General features: G+C 41.7%; 1 protein-coding gene and 1 long non-coding RNA gene across 2 annotated transcripts in view; one reads left to right on the top strand and one right to left on the bottom strand.

The window, feature by feature from the left end:
- The first annotated feature begins 979 nt into the window (after positions 1–979).
- LOC144093266 (uncharacterized) overlaps positions 980–16,895 on the top strand; it is a 76,418-nt gene continuing 60,502 nt past the window's right edge. Inside the window, exon 1 of the long non-coding RNA XR_013306252.1 lies at positions 980–1,099. This is a non-coding gene — a long non-coding RNA (uncharacterized LOC144093266). The remainder of the gene's footprint in view (positions 1,100–16,895) is intronic.
- pmp22b (peripheral myelin protein 22b) overlaps positions 11,922–16,895 on the bottom strand; it is a 6,493-nt gene continuing 1,519 nt past the window's right edge. The window contains exons 4-5 of the mRNA XM_077625670.1: positions 14,055–14,195; positions 11,922–13,122 (exon numbers count right to left, since the gene is read on the bottom strand). Of these exons, the coding sequence (XP_077481796.1) occupies positions 12,962–13,122; positions 14,055–14,195 (302 nt within the window). The 3' untranslated portion in view covers positions 11,922–12,961. The remainder of the gene's footprint in view (positions 13,123–14,054; positions 14,196–16,895) is intronic.

Here is a 16,895-nt window from a genome sequence, read left to right as displayed (position 1 = left end):
TGTGTGGTAGACATGCACCTGCTTATTGCAGGTGTGATACTGGTGCGTGCCCATAGCAAGCAATGATGATGTTGCTCACAGCGGTACTCAGTGTGCTCAGGGAGGTTGTCTTTCTGCCCAGACAAACAAAAAATTAGAGGGAACATTGTTTACAGGCATCAAGAAATTATTCGTTTTAGGACAAACTGTGGTAACAGAAGTAAGCTCGCTTATGCCAAGTACTTCATGTTTTTGTATTTTTACAAACGCTAGCCTGATGAGTCGCAATCGGTGTATTCCACAAACACACCCGGACATCAGAAAGCCCCAGTTGTCCACGCGCGACATCACTTGGATGGCACTAACTAGTACTCGTGAGCGTGGCGCATTTCAAAACGGGGATAGGGTTGTCTTCTCTTGACAGCGTCCGGCAAGCTGCGGCGGCGCGATAAGCCGGGCTGGCGTTTTTCGCCGCCGCCGCAGCGTCTCTGACTTGGCCCATTATCATGAGAAAGAAGCAGGGAATTAGCCCGGAACGCTGATTCATGTTCAAAATTAGGATTAGCAATCTGGGCCAGTCAAATCCCTTTGAACGCCAGCCAATGAAACGACAACAGATAAGGACAAAAGTACCAAGGTAGCCCGTACATATTTTTTTTCTTGTCGTGGAAATATTAAGCTTCATTTTTAAAGTTGATGTTTGTGTAAATAAGCACGGAATTTTAAAATGCGGTAGGGTGGTTGAGTGGTTTGCACATGTCTCGCAGTTCAGTGGTCTAGGGTTTGATCCCTGGTGGGCTTTGGTTTTGGTTGATTGAAATGTTTGAATTGCTTATTTGCTAGCAATCAATTGCGCATTGTTGGTTGGGCTTGTCTCCAGCACCCCCGCGAGCTCTGTGTGAATAAGTGATTCAGGATAATGAATGAATATGAATAATACATGTCGAATGAATCATAATAATTGAGTTTGTTCCCTTTTTCTGTTTTTTATAGTTATTGTCCTCATTCACCTTGGATTGGTCGCCTGACGGGAAACATAAAATGTTGAAGAAAAATACAATCTACACCTAGATTGATATTGAGCAATCTTATTTGATAACGTCCTTCTGAAGCGGCATGCGTAAGTGGGAAATTTTTTATAAAAAATGTTTTTTCTACTGTCTTTTACAAAGAAACCTTTTCGTTTGGCTAAAAAAACAAAACAAAGATATGAAACAATAATGACATTATTGAACTGGAAGTAGACCAATTTGTTGTCAAGCTCCTACTTGAATCATTTCAACAAATGAGTGTCTCCCATTTGGCATGGCCATTAGAATTATGATTTTGGAAAATTCCCAGTCTCTTTGAAAAATGACGCCAGTGCCTCTGTTTATTGTTGGCAACGAATAGCAAAATTTTTTTGCTCTCTTTGTAATTTTTTTTCCTCGCTCCAAGCAACTTTCCCTGCCACGTGTCGTAATCATCTCAAGGAGGCAAATATGCGCACCGAGGGAGCGTTTTAATTCCGAAAAAAAATAAAAAAACGCCGTCATTGGGAGGAGTATCTACTAAAGTCTTGCGGTTCTTCATTAAGCTGAGAGAAGCTTAGTTCCCGTTTGCCCCTCCCGCCAAATGAACCCTTTACTGACACACACAAATGCAAGCACACACACTCGCTTACCTTATCATTGAGCAGCAGTGGTTATTACGCAGCATCTGTCTCTGCTGATTAAAGCAAGGAACACACACTGGGATGCAAGTCACGAAAGCAAGGGAATGCTGCCATTGCAAATCATTCCCTTTATACTATTTGCACCGTCACCGACTTTACGCCATCTACAGTAAAAAACAAAATAATCGCCTCACTTACAGCGTTGATTCCAAAGTTTGTCGTCGGCTTGCAAAATGACACTAAAACCAATTGAAACTATTTATAAGAGTGCTCTGAAAGTATTGGATGGAAAGCCAAAAAACGCACCAACATAGTTAGATATAAAAATAATAATAATAATAATAAGTTAAATAAAATAAAAAAGAAATGCATGAACTGGGACAATGCTGTTAAAAATGCTAATACCATCTTAGTTTCCAAAATCTTCCATTTACAACATTTTGTACAAAAATATTCCAATACATAAACGAGGGCTGGCTCCATAGGTGAATGTGTAGTTCCCTTCAATAACAGTATTATTAAATAAATTTAAAAACAACAACGTTAAATATTAGTGTCGCACCAATAGCATTTTACTGTGTAAGTTGACGTTGTACTATACTGAAATTTATTATTTATTTTTTTGGGTCAATTGACTGTACTTTATTTGCTGAAAACGTACTCATTAGAAGCCACGTTATGGTTGGCAAAATGACGGGTCATTTTAAAATAATTATATTTCATGCTTTCATCTGATTTTAATATGGCCGTAAACGCGGGTCAAAACCTGCAAAACCTCACAACCCATGTGTGAAATACATTTTCCAGATGAGACGTGCAGTCGTGTAGCCTTAAAAGTTGTTTTCACGAGCCAGATTTGGTGACTTTAGCGACCAAAGGACTGCTTGAAAAGTGATTTTTAACCAGTCATTTTGCATACCTGTCAACTTATACGTTTTTTCACATTTCAAATTGTGTACGCCGTATAACAACTTTTGTACGGGATTTTTTTAAGTACTTTTTTTTTGTAAAACCGATCTGGTTTTACCCATTTCGGCTCTAATCCGGATTTTCTTGGTCTCTGGTAGCAGACGAAAATGTCATTGTCGACTGCTAATATTGTCATGCTTTTACTATATAAATATAGCGTGTCAGCAAGCAAGTACCCACTACCCACACAGTCAAGCTGTCAGCGTCATGCAACATCTACAGAATCTTGAATTTAGTGCATACTGATTGGTGCCTCTGTCTACTTTGGAGCAAATTTTAGACTTTTAAGTGCGCCCTATGTGAGTAAATATGTAACGCGTTGCATTTGTACGTTTTATTTTTTTATCGCTTAATAAGGAGAATTGCAATCATCAATAAGGGGAGCAATTGGCTGAGGTTGACAGTTAGCATTTTGAGTAAATAATCGTGCAAATTGGGGGGGAAACGAAATGATAATACTCGAATGAGATGATGAGCGACATATGGATTTTCCGTCACGCCGTCAAAGCCTAGCACGCGACGGCTAAAGTTTCCAATGGGAATGTCGCCACCTGGTCTCATCCAGTCCCTCCGCGATGGCCCCCCCAGGCTACCCGTCGCTCACACGGGGTTCGATTGGTTATTTAACATCTACGCCCGCCGAAGCCAAGTTGCGAGTCGGGCCACCCCCGCGTAACCCTTTGGCGCTCCTCCTTCGCCCCCGACCCGACACGATCCATCACAGGACGTACAAAGGGACAAAGGAAGCGCTGTACCGCCAGAGGCCAGGCCCTCTTTTTGGGCGGGTAAGGTGTTACGGTGCAACTCCCCCATTCTCTGCTCTCCACAGAAGGGTTAATGACGGCGTGAATGAGCCGCCATTGTGGCTCGGTGGAGAGAGCATCTATTGTGGCAGTAGACAATGGACCTTTAAAAAGTTCAGGGTTTTACCTCTCACTGCTCAAAGGGAACCTATTGCTTGTTTTTTTTTTCATGTGCAATGGGCTGTGCTAGCACTTCAGGTTTGTTCAATGGGGACCTTTGATTGGGCGGTACAAAAGGGGAGGGGGCGGGGAGAGTGCATCCGGGCATCAATCTTTAACCTGCACACCGACTAAACTGCCAAACAAAACCAACTCTGGCCTTCGTTAATACTCGTTTCTAGGGATCGCTAATTTTTACGTGCGAGTTGATTCCGAGTCGCCTGATTTGCCGATCCAGATCCGATAAATGTATTGGATTGGATTGGATTGGATAACTTTATTCATCCCGTATTCGGGAAATTTTATTGTCACAGTAGCAAGAGGGTGAGAATACAGACACAGAAAAAGACATTTTAGGCGTAAATAGATAGGTAATAAGTAAGTTAATAAACAAATACATGAATAAATATATAAATAAATAAATAAGCGTGTTGCTGAAATATATATATATACGCATGCATATACATACATACACATAGATGTATTGAGGAAAAAAATAGCACATTCTAATCTCCAATCCAAAATTCGGATTAAATATATCGGGTCCTAATCAGCAAAAAAAATAATCCAAAGTAATTCATTGACATATCTCGATCGTAAAGTTCTTGACTTTATGCTCTCTTTCTTCTGCAAAGTTTGTTTCAGGAGTCTAAATATATAATATAATTTTTTCAGCAATATACCTCTGGGTGCTGTTCTATCTTAAATGCCCAATAAAACATTTGGTCCACACATTTGCTTCACGCCATGAGTTCCGTTTGCACTACTTGTAATTAGGGTCTAAAAATCTTGAATGTTCATTGTGGTCTTAGCAGAATGAAGCAACATATTTTAAAGAAACGGAGCTTTGTGTGGCCTCGTTGAATTTTTACGACTCCGGTCCCCCCGTTTCCTGCTGACACGGCATCTACAGTCCTGCCATTTAATTTCTAATAAGTAAAAATGCTATTTTATGGTCATGATATGTTCGGGTATTTTTTTTTCTGTAGGAAACATAACGCTAAGGCTATTTGGCTACCTCTTGTGCGAAGAAAAACAAACACTAATATACACATTATAAGTCTCAAAACAATGACATAGTTCAATAAATCATAACCTAAGCAGTTAGCCTCCATATAAATTAAATGAATACACATTACCACGATGCTAATCTACAACGCATAATAAGAAATCGGCATTTTAAAGCTGTGTAAACAGAAATAAACTGCATTAATGCCATAAAATAACATGCTGTAGTATTTTTCCATTGATTATCCCAATCATTTCCTTTCATTGACACTTGAAAATCAATTGTTTTAGAACCTCCAATGACACGGCAGGTGACTTTTAATATGTAAAAAGATCCCTTGTCTCCATTGTGGTGGCGTTACGCGCTCTAATTGAGACTCCTTCTTTAGACTTTACAGTGAAAGTTTTCTTGTCAATGGGATATTTGACCCCCCCAGTGCCCCCCCTGGCCAGCAACCTCCATAGCACCCCCTCTGTGACAAAGACAGTGTTTTTACAACACCTCATTAATGACAGCGTGATGTCACTTTCTAAGGAAAAGTGGAAAGTCAGAAGGGATCGCTATAGACGTGAAGGCTCTTGTGGTTTTTGGTCCACCAATACCTCCCTTTCCTCTTACTAGCATTAGCATCTAAATGTACCGAGTGATTTAACGAGCTTGACGAGAGAAATAAAGTCCCGTTTGCATTTGACTTGTTGTTAATAGCAATGGGCACATCTGTTTTCGTCTTTAAAATGTGAAGTATAACCAAGACTGTGGACTGTTAAATAGTACAATAGTCATCAAGTGGTATTAAATTATATTTTATTTGATTATGTATACAGTCTTCCCTCGATTATCGCAAATTCACTTCTTTGCGATTTTTTTTCTGCTATTAATTATTACGATTTTTTTTAAATTCATAAATCTGTGGACTTGCTACTAGGACTAAAAGCACTAAAGGAAAAAATAAGTTGTTATAAAACTGCGATTTTTCGGTTATGTCTGGTCTACATTTACCGCAATATTCGAGGGATTACTGTATATTTAAAGTTGCCCGTTTCTGCTTTCAGGAATTATTTATTTTGCAGCGCTTTTGTTGAAAGGCTGCCCGTCATAGGTTGTAAATATTTTGTCAAGTTTGGAGGCTTAAATATTGCTTATAGAAATAATGAGTTGGTGGAGGAGTTAAATTTCGTACGTTGGTACATTAGATTGTTTTCACATTTTTGTACCATTCTTTAAAGTTGCTGTTCTTCAATGAAAAGTTACTCCGGTATTAATTTAAGTATTGCTTGTTTCTGTATCTGTAGCATCAGGCGGATCATAGGGTATTCTAAACATGTTAAAGTACTTTAATTTACTTTCATAGATTGTTTGTGTGCGTGTATTACGGTTGAAACTTGTTATTGTTAAGAAATGCAGTTTCTTTTGGGGCTTAGATTTTGGAATTTTTTTAGTAACGTATTAATCTATACGTAGGATTTCTTGCAACATTTAGGTTATAAAACGGCTAGCGTAATTCGTGAAAGCTGTTTTTGTTAGTATCATTTGTTAAGGATTTGTTGAGAGTTGGAAAAATGATACATAGGGACGTTTCGAGTTGGCTTTGTATGATTTTTTTTTTTTTCGTTGTGTGATTGTGAACATTCGCTCCGGTTTCTCGGATCAATTGTGCAAATTGCGCTGGCGCCGTTGGGGTTTTCTTTGAAGTGAGCGCGTTTTTGAGATCCAAACCACGTATGGAGACCTTTACATTGTGTCTCGTTTCGGAGGTCACCATGAGTGGAAGTGAAACCCAGCTGGTTTTTACACCACATGATGACGAAACGGGATCGGAACTGCGCCTGTGCCGCTCCACCTGCCGCCTCCGCGACTCCACCCCGGGGGGTGCCCGGGAGCTCCCGCTGGGCAGCGTCACGGCAACCAAAAGCAATCCCCCGCCGACTTGGGCCAAGCTGTTACATGTCAGCGCGTTTTGGCGGCTTCATTAGCATATAAAGAGAAGAGAGGCAGCATCATCTGGGACATTAGTGCGCCCGAGGTGTTCCGAAATGACCCTTTGGGTAATTTAGGGTGGTCTCTGGACGCCAACAATGTGCTCGCCCACTTTGTTATTTGTCCACGAGGGTGCAAAAGCAGCCCAGATTGGATTTGGGATACCACAAGATTATGTGAAGACCACACCATCCAGAAATTTGAGATCAAACTGCTGGAAAGCTTTGGAATGAGGATTCGTTGTTTGGAAAATGTATCCAGTAAAAAATGTGAAATGAAGGTTGGATTTTTTGACAACGATTTGGATATTGCGGAAGGAGGAACGTTAACTGAGCAGTCTTAAATATTATCTATAAGTTGGGGTGCATAAAGATACCGAAAAAGCAACTTTTAAGAAGCCTAAAAAATGAATTTTGGGATGAGCGGTATAGAAAATGAACAAATTAGGATGCAATCATAAAACTAAACACACGGCCATCCAGTTAGAAAAATCAACTTCATATTTTGACTTTATTATCGCCATTTCAAGTATTCCAAATCCACCCAGACAGTCTAATCGTTTAAAGGTCAAACATTGGGAAGGCACTTTGATCCATTGTGATCACATATTTCATTGTTAAAACATTGTTAAAAGCTAATTGTTGAGTAACTTATTGTTTGTTGATGGACAGATGAAATTGTGAGGTTAATAACTAAAATAAACGCGCCAATATTCCCCTTTATCTCCCTTTGCCTGGCCGACGTTGACCAATTAGGCTTTTATTGACCGACCAATAACATCTCTGGTCTCGCTTCAGGGTTCGAATGATTTTTTTTTTCAAATTAGGAGAAACAATGAAGTCAAGCTTACTCGAAAATGAGATGTAGTAGCACGTCCGGCTGCGTCCACAATGATTGCGCCCCAGGCTAACGACGCTAATCTTTTATTGACCAGAACTGCGCTACCTTGATTGGCCAAGCCTGATTTGGGCCGCTGCAATCTTTGATGTGGTGTTTGGCGGTTGTTGTTTCACCCAAACTTTGACGCCGAAAGGCAACAAGACTTGTGGGAAAATGAAAACAGAGTATGAATCCAGAAAAATCTGGATTTACAAACACAAATTTGTAGGCGTAGACCAGGGGTGTCAGACTCGGGTTGGTTCGTGGGCCGCGTTAACGTCAAAAACGATAAAAAATGACAATTTTTGATTTCAAAGGGGGAAAATCAGGAAATTTAATATACATCTATACTCTTCATTTGAATTTGATCCTAAAACAGAAAGTCATGATTTACTTTCCCAGGACACACAAAATGATGCGGCGGGCCAGATTTGGCCCCGGGCCGCCACTTTGACACATGTGGCGTAGACTGTGTGTATTCAAAAAAATGTTGTGTACTTCATCTTGCAACTCTCGGAAAGCAACACCGACAGCTTTTAATCGGAATAACAACACCTCCGACACGTTTTTTTTTTACACTGTCGCAGATAATTTACCCAAACCGCAAGTGTTGGAATGTTAAAATACCACTTGTAAAACTGCATCTCCAGATGTTTTAGCGCTCGTGAGGATCACTTTTCCGCCACATCAGGTGGCGTCCAGATGCGGGGTTACTCCGGCCCGACTCGGGGTGACTTACAACGCGTCATTAAATAAAAATAAAAAAAAATAGGGGGAAGAAGAAAAATAACTTCGCAGAAGGAGTCCAATAAGATGGACTTCCTCTCAGCATGGCATTAATGTTGTGGCAGCTCGTTGCGGAGGGAGTTGACGCATTAGCCCGGCGGGAGGAGGGTCGGGGGTAAGGGGGGACGGGGTGTCGCCCGCCACGCGTTCTGTTCTGGATCAGCGAGGGCGTCAAGTGGCAGCTTTGGGTCACTTCGGGTCTTTTGACTTATCGCCAGCTGCCAAAAAAGAGGAAAACACGGCGGAAATATTTCTTCCTCCAATTGTGCTGTCTTTGAGTGGATGGAAAATTAAGCATTTTATCTCAATACAAAGTAGTTTTGCTTTGTTTTGCTAGAATGGTTTGGATAATATATCATATTTTCACAACAGATTTGGAGTAAAATGTACCGCATGAATTCGGTTACGAACAAACCTCTGTATATTTTGATTATCGTTAAATTATTTTGTATTTTGGGTGGGTATTATTATTGAGTAGATGATAAAGTCAAATTATGCAATGTGGCTAAAACATAATTTTCTGCTGATGTTTAACCTAGAAACAAATAGTAAACGCAAAGTTACGAATAAAAACAAAAGATGAAATTAAGTGAATTTGTTAAAGCAACAGATGCACATTTATAATCAATTCTGTTTTGGCAGCAACATTTCGTGATTTTAAGCCCCCCCAAAATTCTCATCTTTTTGCCGAAAATCAGGAAATATTGCCGTAAATGACAAAGTAAATGAGCAAAAGCCACAGATGAATGTTTTTAACCGATTTTGTTTGGCAACAATAGACACAAGAGTCCTATTATATTTTATGATTATAGTTTCATACTTAGTCATCAGGCTAAACCCATTTTAATGCCTAAACTGTAATTTTTCCTGATGATTACGCCTTCTGAACACTGTGTTCTCCCCAAATATAACAGAGGCTTCCAAGGGTGTCCACTCTGACACGCCTAATAGAAATAATGTCTCTCTAATGGACTGGGGGGCCGACTATATTAGGTTGCCCCAGGAACCAACCCCCCCAATAGCCCCCTGACTCCCACCTCATCTCCCTTTCTTTAAACAGCAGTCATAAAAGTCCCTGAACCGTATAGGAATATGTTGACCATATGGCCTTTCACTGTGTGCCGGTGATTTACTGCACAGAGCAACCGTGTTTTCAATGCGTCAAACTAAGTGGCTAACGTCTTCCCAAAAGACCGCCATCCAGATGACAAACAATCCACTTTCCTTCTTTTTTTAATTAAAACAGTAAAGGCTAATTAAAGCAGTTCGTCTTGATTCCTTGCGACAACAACAAAAAACGAGGAATTTTGCAGTTTACCAAGAATGGGCAAAAAACAACAAGGAAAGAAATTAACTTTAAAAAAAATGTAAGAAAAAATTAGCCATTTTCCACCAAGTATGAGCAGCGGGCGGGGGGGAATCGTGAATGGGTTGCCAGCCAATCACAGGGCACAATGAGATAATCAATGAAAATGCAGAAACGAATGGAATCGGCAATCGGAAGATTAAATTTAAATAATCTGAAAATTAGCCCGGATTCTTGCTGATACTGATATTTTTTTAAGTAGAGAAGATTTGAATGGAAAAAAAGGAAAATTCAGCCTTGCCTCTAAAAATAGATTATTAATGTGTTTATTTATAAATAGACCGCATAAAAATATGCCACTTAATATCTACCCAGCAACTGATTGATATGTATATAATGCCTAAAAAAACAGGTAAAACAGACTTTTGGTGGGATGAATATGTAATAATTTATTCGTCGTCTCAACCGCTTATCCTCACAAGGGTCACGGGGGTCCCGGAGCCTATCCCAGCTAACAAGGGCAACCCTGAACCGGTTGCCAGCCAATCGCGAGATGAAACAAATTCCAGGAATGAATCCCTCACCGAATCTCGCACATCTAACGTACGTTGACGCAAGCTCAGCAGCTGTCAATCGTTTCTTTGGTGCTGCTCCCCCCCCTGACCTTGACAGGGTGGGGAGGGGACCCTACCTTGAAAGGCTGCCGGCGTGGAAAACGTTCAAATCGTCAGCTGCGTACGCTAAATGAGTTCATATCGTCGGGGAGGGGACTTGGCGCTCGGCGGCTTGTGATGGAGTTCCAGATTAAAAGTGCGCTAATGCTAACGTGCTAAGGAGAAAATGATCCGGCGCGACGCAAATGGGCTTAGCCCCGGGGTTCTTCCAGCCGCGGAGATGGCGAGCAGATGGCGGACTTCTCATGCCGTGTGCCATTTGCATTTCATGAGCCTTAATTGTGTCTGCTGACCGCCACAAAACACCCCCAAGAACGCCGCCCCCACTCCCACTCAAAGACCCACACACGCCGGCCAAGCTCATTTTGTGTCCCGGTGCACCCATCCACCAGGCAATCATAGATAATGGCACACCTTCTGTTTATTGAGTATAAATGGAATATTAGATCATATTCCTGTAATTGGTTCATGTAAATTTGCCCAGATTTGTACTATTATAACATTTAAATTTCAACCCATTTTAGCTCACAATTAAATATGATCCTATATAGACAAAAAAGCCTACAAATGTAAAAACAATTTTTGTAACCTTAGGTTTGCATGTCATAAAAGTAAAGTTAATCTGAAATTAATCTGTACACGTTGTCACCGATAGCATTGATATTATAATTTTTGCTAGAAAAAAAGTTTAGCAGTAGATGCTGCATTATACTTTAAAAAAAAAAGCTACATTTGCACGATGGTCATTTTTTTAATGAATTACATGTTCTTAACGTAAAGGGCTGTGGACTACAATTTGAAAATGAATCGGAAATCAGGTTTGGCATTTTATGCATGGCTATATTTCATCTTGGCTATTATCCTTGATTTATGAAATTTCTAGTCTTTCATTGTGGTTTAATTGCTATTTTTCATTAAATAACAGGGATGCCAAATGAGACATGAGTAGGAGACGACGGCCAGTCTCGCTTTCAGACCAGACTAATCAATCACGTGCCAAGTTAATGACGTATTGTGACATTACGAGAGCGAAGCTAACATCGGGAGTCGTTCAAATCTCAAGGGACTCATCCGTCTTCCCAAGTGGAGTGCTAGAATGTTGGTAATTGACCACACGAGGGCAGTGCAAGCTTTTAAAAGTCAGGTCAAGTCCTCTTAGATGCACCACGCACCTATAGCCACTAGATGGGGATGTTACTCTGGGCTAGAAATTAGCATTGCGTAGTCATAACAAGCGGTACACGGACACACTATCATATTATGATGTAAAGTATGTTGTCATCTGTTTAAATGTCATTTTGATAAAACGTGTAATCAGACGTTGTCAATATATTTGGACCCCGTGCGTTCCTACTTTATCCAAACTTTAGATACGAAATTCCCTTTTTTTATATCTGGGAAAATGTGATAAATCCACGAAAACCAAAAGTTTTGGGTGGTCAGAGAGGTCCTCTTTATTGGTTACGCTATAAGTCACAGTTAGCTTTCGGTAACACGGCCAGCGCTACACACGCGTGTAAACATGAGACGTTACGTGCACACGCAAAGCACGTGCGGCAAAATGGCCGGGCAGTCGTCATCAGAGCGTTGGCGTCTCTTCTAACTGGACCCGCACTGGACAATATGCAATACGTTTGTTTGTATACAAGATGGCCGCCGCTTGGTGTTTGAGCGTGCCGGCGGCGGCTCCGTTGTGCAGGATATGATCCGATTACGACAAAGCTAATTGGTTCAAAATTGGCTTTTATTTTCATGTTTGCTGCCATGGTAGTGTGTGGGTGTGTGTGTATGTTTGTGTGTGACATCTGTTTAATCCCACATGCATCAAGTAATTAGTGCGACTTCAGTCCCTTTTCTCAGCAAAATACATCAGCGCTAGCTAGCTATTCATGAGTTCTCATTTTCAATGACGTTAAGGTGTGTGTTTGTTGTTGTTATGCGCAAATTTACGACACGACGGTGTTCTGCAGCCGAGTTCAAGTATGCGCGGTTTTCGGCCGATCTGGTTCTTTGTCGACTTGGCCTCGTTTGCGTCTATTTTGCATTTATGGTTAACAGTCATTCGTACAAAGTGGTGTAGCCGCTATGGAAAAAGAAGACGATAAAAACAAACAAAACAGAGCAAAGCTGCCAAGCACAAAGCCGCAGAGTATATCCTCGTGTTATCGTACTATTCTAGTCAACGCCGATAGTCCGAATTGGATTGGGACCCAATGGATCGAAATCCGATGTCCACGAGTGGCGTGATGGGAGAGGAATGATAAATATTTATAGTAGAACAATAGCACCATCTTTTGTTTTTGTCGAAAAGAAATATAAAAAGCTTCAACGTAGAAAAAAAAAACCCGAAAAGAAAAGGACCAGATCTATCTATCACTTATTGTTGTTGCGTCCTGGCTATCTTACCACTCTTCCTTTTGCAACTAAACACGCACACACATGAAACAACTTGCTAATCTAGTTCTTTTAAACATGCACTTTGGTTAATGTAGGCATCTGTTAATCCTTTGGCAAACAAACCAACAAACGGGCAAATACAAACAAACGTGGAGGCACTTAAACAAGCTAACCAAGCTCACGTGACAGAGCAAAACAAGAACTATGTACACATATGTAAAAGTGTTACATTATAAATAGGTTTTAAACCATAGGTACTATATACATCTTGAAACGGAGACGCGGTCGGTTTGCATGGGGGGAGGCGTCGGCGAGTGGCGGTGTAGCTGGAGGTGGCGATGGCGGCGCGGCGGCGGTGGCCGTTGGCGCTCATTCTCGCTTCCGCAAGATGACGTAGATGAGGCCGCTGATCAGGGCCAGCGGGAAGGCCACCCACGCCAGGATGTAGGAGTAGCCGAAGGTGTCCGTATCGGGAACCCATTCCGGACTCATCACCGTGTAGATGATGGCGCCGCTCATCACGAACAAACCTGGAAGAGGTTGGTAGAATGGTTGGGAAGGAACGATGGCGAGAGCTAGCTAGGATTTGAGTCAGATGTGGTTCGGATTTGAGTCAGATGTGGTTCGGATTTGAGTGAGATGCGGTTCGGATTTGAGCCAGGTGTGGTTCGGATTTGAGTCAGATGTGGTTCGGAATTGAGTCCGATGTGGTTCGGAATTGAGTCCGATGTGGTTCGGAATTGAGTCCGATGTGGTTCGGAATTGAGTCCGATGTGGTTCGGAATTGAGTCCAATGTGGTTCGGAATTGAGTCCAATGTGGTTCGGAATTGAGTCCAATGTGGTTCGGAATTGAGTCCAATGTGGTTCGGAATTGAGTCCAATGTGGTTCGGAATTGAGTCCAATGTGGTTCGGATTTGAGTCGGATGTGGTTCGGATTTGAGTCAGATGTAGTTCGGATTTGAGTCAAATGTGGTTCGGATTTTTGTTTAGTTAACGAAAGTTCGGATTGCACTTTTTGTTGTCTTAGCTTTGGGTTGTAATCTTCGTAAACTGAAATTTGGTCGTGAAGGCTAATGTCCAGATGCTATTTTGGCTAGTGAGCAAAAGTGCTCTTGGTTCATTGCAGTTCTTTTGAACTAAAGTACAATTAGACTTTTTTTATACGCACTACTACTAATTCTTTTTCAAGACCCAGACTGTGCAGTTTGCAAAGACTTTCCTACAATATTTTTCAAGACCCAGACTGCGCAGCCTACAAATGTAGTTAAGTCGAGGATCCATGATGAGATGTTAATGGAATTCAAACAACACGGGCCTTAACATTCACTAGTAACGACAATATCAAAATCTACAAGTTGATTTGGTTGAGTTTTCATAGTTTTTCGAGTTGAGATTCCCTTATTCTGTCAGCACCACGGAAGAACCACCTCGATATTTTCCTCTCAAGCCGTCGTACTCACTGGCAAGAATCTGGAAGGTTCCGGTGATGAAGAAGCGTCCGCCCTTCTGCAGGGTGAAGAGCTGGCAGAAGAAGAGGAAGAGCGCCAAACAACTGAAGATGATGGACAGGATCATGAGGGCCTGGACCGCCTGGATCCACTCTGGACATTAAAATAAGCAAGAGGAGACATAATCAATAATGGGCCGGTCACCGGAGACGGCGGCGGAATAAACGCCCGTCATTAGGCCGTAACGAGGGCGGCTAGCGAGCAAACGGCGCAGTTGCCGTGCGGAGCATGTTTACTTCGGGGAGCTTGTAATGGATCCATAACGATGCGACTAGTCGGGGTATCTTGTTCTGACTCCCCCTCCCCCTCAGCTCGCTACTACATCCAAGCCTCCTCGCATCAGGACCGGCGACGAAAGATCGATCCAGACTCCGCCAAGACTCTGGGGTCCATTAACCCATTATCTGCTTTCAGATGCCCGGAATTTCCCGGCCTTCATAACATGAAGTACACATTCCGTCCTCATCTAATACCAAAAATTTCACACAATCCTAATTAACTATCATTTAATTCAATCCAATGTATCCCGGTTTCAAAGCCTGGATTTACGCCCAATCAAAATGGCAGACAACTTGTGTCTTTGAAGGCCAAGACGTGTCTTCTCTTTACTCTTTTCGTGATTGAAATACTCTCTAAATTCAAGGAATCTGTCTTTGAGACCTGACTGTTAAAAAACAACAACGTAGACCCAAGCGAAATAATCATATTTTTTAAAAACAATGCCCAATCAAAATGGCTGACTACTTGTGTCTTTGAAGGCCAAGACGTGGCTATTTTTCGTGATTGAAATACTCTCTAAATTCAAGGAATGCGTCTTTGATACCTGACAGTTAAAAAAAAACATAGACCCAAGCGAAATAATCCATTTTTTTATAACAATGCCCAATCAAAATGGCGGATTTCTTGTCTTTGAAGGCCAAGATGTGGCTTTTTTTCGAGATTGAAATACTCTCTAACTTCCAAGAATCTGTCTTTGAGACCTGACTGAAAAAAAACCCAAAAAACAACAACCTGTTGACCCAAGTGAAATAATCCAATTTTTTATAACAATGTTGTGCTTTTACGTTCCAAACAAAGCCTCCCGTGTTTGTGTTTTTTGTGGTGGCCCTCTTCCTGTCAAGTGAGATAAAGCAGGCAAGCTGACACGCTCGGACTATTAGCGGCACTCCGGCCATCTCGCCAAGGGATTGAATTTTTGCAAAATGTGACGTCATCCCACCGCCTGATAAAATGTTAGCTGGGCGGAATGTTCCATCGGTTGGCCTTTTAAATACGGATGCTACGCCGGCGAGCCTTTTTCCTTCCTCCGCTGTCAACACGGGACGTTTCCCCTCCCGGCGTCATAAAAACACACAAATCAATCACGCCGCTGAGCATCACTCAGAATCCAAACAGGAAAAGAACAGTTGATAAGAGCCTAGCCTGCTGTTTTTTGAACGTTATGTACAAAATTAACATTCTATGAAAGTTGCGATGATCAATTATTTGATTTATATGTAACATATTTAAGTCTTAGGAGCTGTATTTATCACGACAAAAATTGCTAATCTGCTAACGTTTGATTTTTCTATGTCACGTGCTTTGGAATTTTACAACATTTTACCTAGGTCTACAATGTCTTGTGTGTCTTGTGTGTCTTGTGTGTCTTGTGTGTCTTGTGTGTCTTTTGTGTCTTGTGTGTCTTTTGTGTCTTGTGTCGGTCTTGTTACTGCAACCAAGAAATTTCCCGAATACGGGATAAAATAAAGTTCTAACCAAACCTAACCTAAACAACGGAAAAGCTAATGTTCTAACTAATCTGCCCATTTGCCACAATGCTTTGTGGCTACACGTTAGCGCCACTTGCATCACATTTTTACATATTTTCGGCTATATTTTAACAAACCTTTTATTACCTTGTTCCCTTAACAAGTGGCTAAATTTCAACAATGATAACCCACTTTTATTATTGAACCATTCTTCTTAACTTAGATTAATTCCTCTCAAACAAATGATTATTTTTGAATTTCCACGCCCACAAATGATAACCCACTTTTATTATTGAACCATTTTTCTTCACTTCCATTAATTCCTCTCAAACCAATGATAATTTTTGAATTTCCACGCCCACAAACAAATAACGACTCCAATTTCGTTTAAAAAAAACCCTAAACTTGGTCGCCCAACCCACAATCCAACCCAACGACCACAATCAACCCCCCCGCCGCCTCTCCCACAAACTATCTCCCCATCATCTGCAACACACGCCTTCTTAAATAAACACCCTGCGTCACGATCCCTCGTGAAAGCAAATCAAACAAACTCCCCGTCAAAACGCCCGGGCCAACTGAACCTGTGACATCACTCCCCCCCAAAAACCCTCCTAAAACGCGTGGCACGTTCTTTCGCTGTCGCAAAATAACATCCCACAAATCTTGTCACATGCACACATGCTATATAAATCCCTTCAAGAACGCAGCTGCCGCCTCCCTAAATTACGGCGGTAGACACGGCGAGCTAAGATGGGACACTGCGCTCTGACACTGGGCGTGACCCACGGTCGTTACGAGCGGCACAAACACATAGGAGCGTGCTTTAAATACCCCTCGGCAAGCCCACCCGCCCTGGCGCATGCAGACACGCACCCCCAATGGCCGGTCACTAGGCTGTTTCTGCACACGGGACCTCAATATGGACATCACGCCACCGACTATTTATACAGGCGGCGGCCTTTCCGTCATCCGCCGACGCATTCCCTCCCTTAGATGGCGCCAGAGAGGCAACCCCGACACGCCCTCGCGATTGGCAAGTCAT

Source organism: Stigmatopora argus, chromosome 18 (assembly GCF_051989625.1).
Source record: "Stigmatopora argus isolate UIUO_Sarg chromosome 18, RoL_Sarg_1.0, whole genome shotgun sequence".
In the NCBI taxonomy this organism is placed as follows: Eukaryota; Metazoa; Chordata; class Actinopteri; order Syngnathiformes; family Syngnathidae; genus Stigmatopora; species Stigmatopora argus.
Note: the sequence above shows the minus strand (reverse complement) of the source record. Positions and strands in the feature narration are given on the sequence as shown.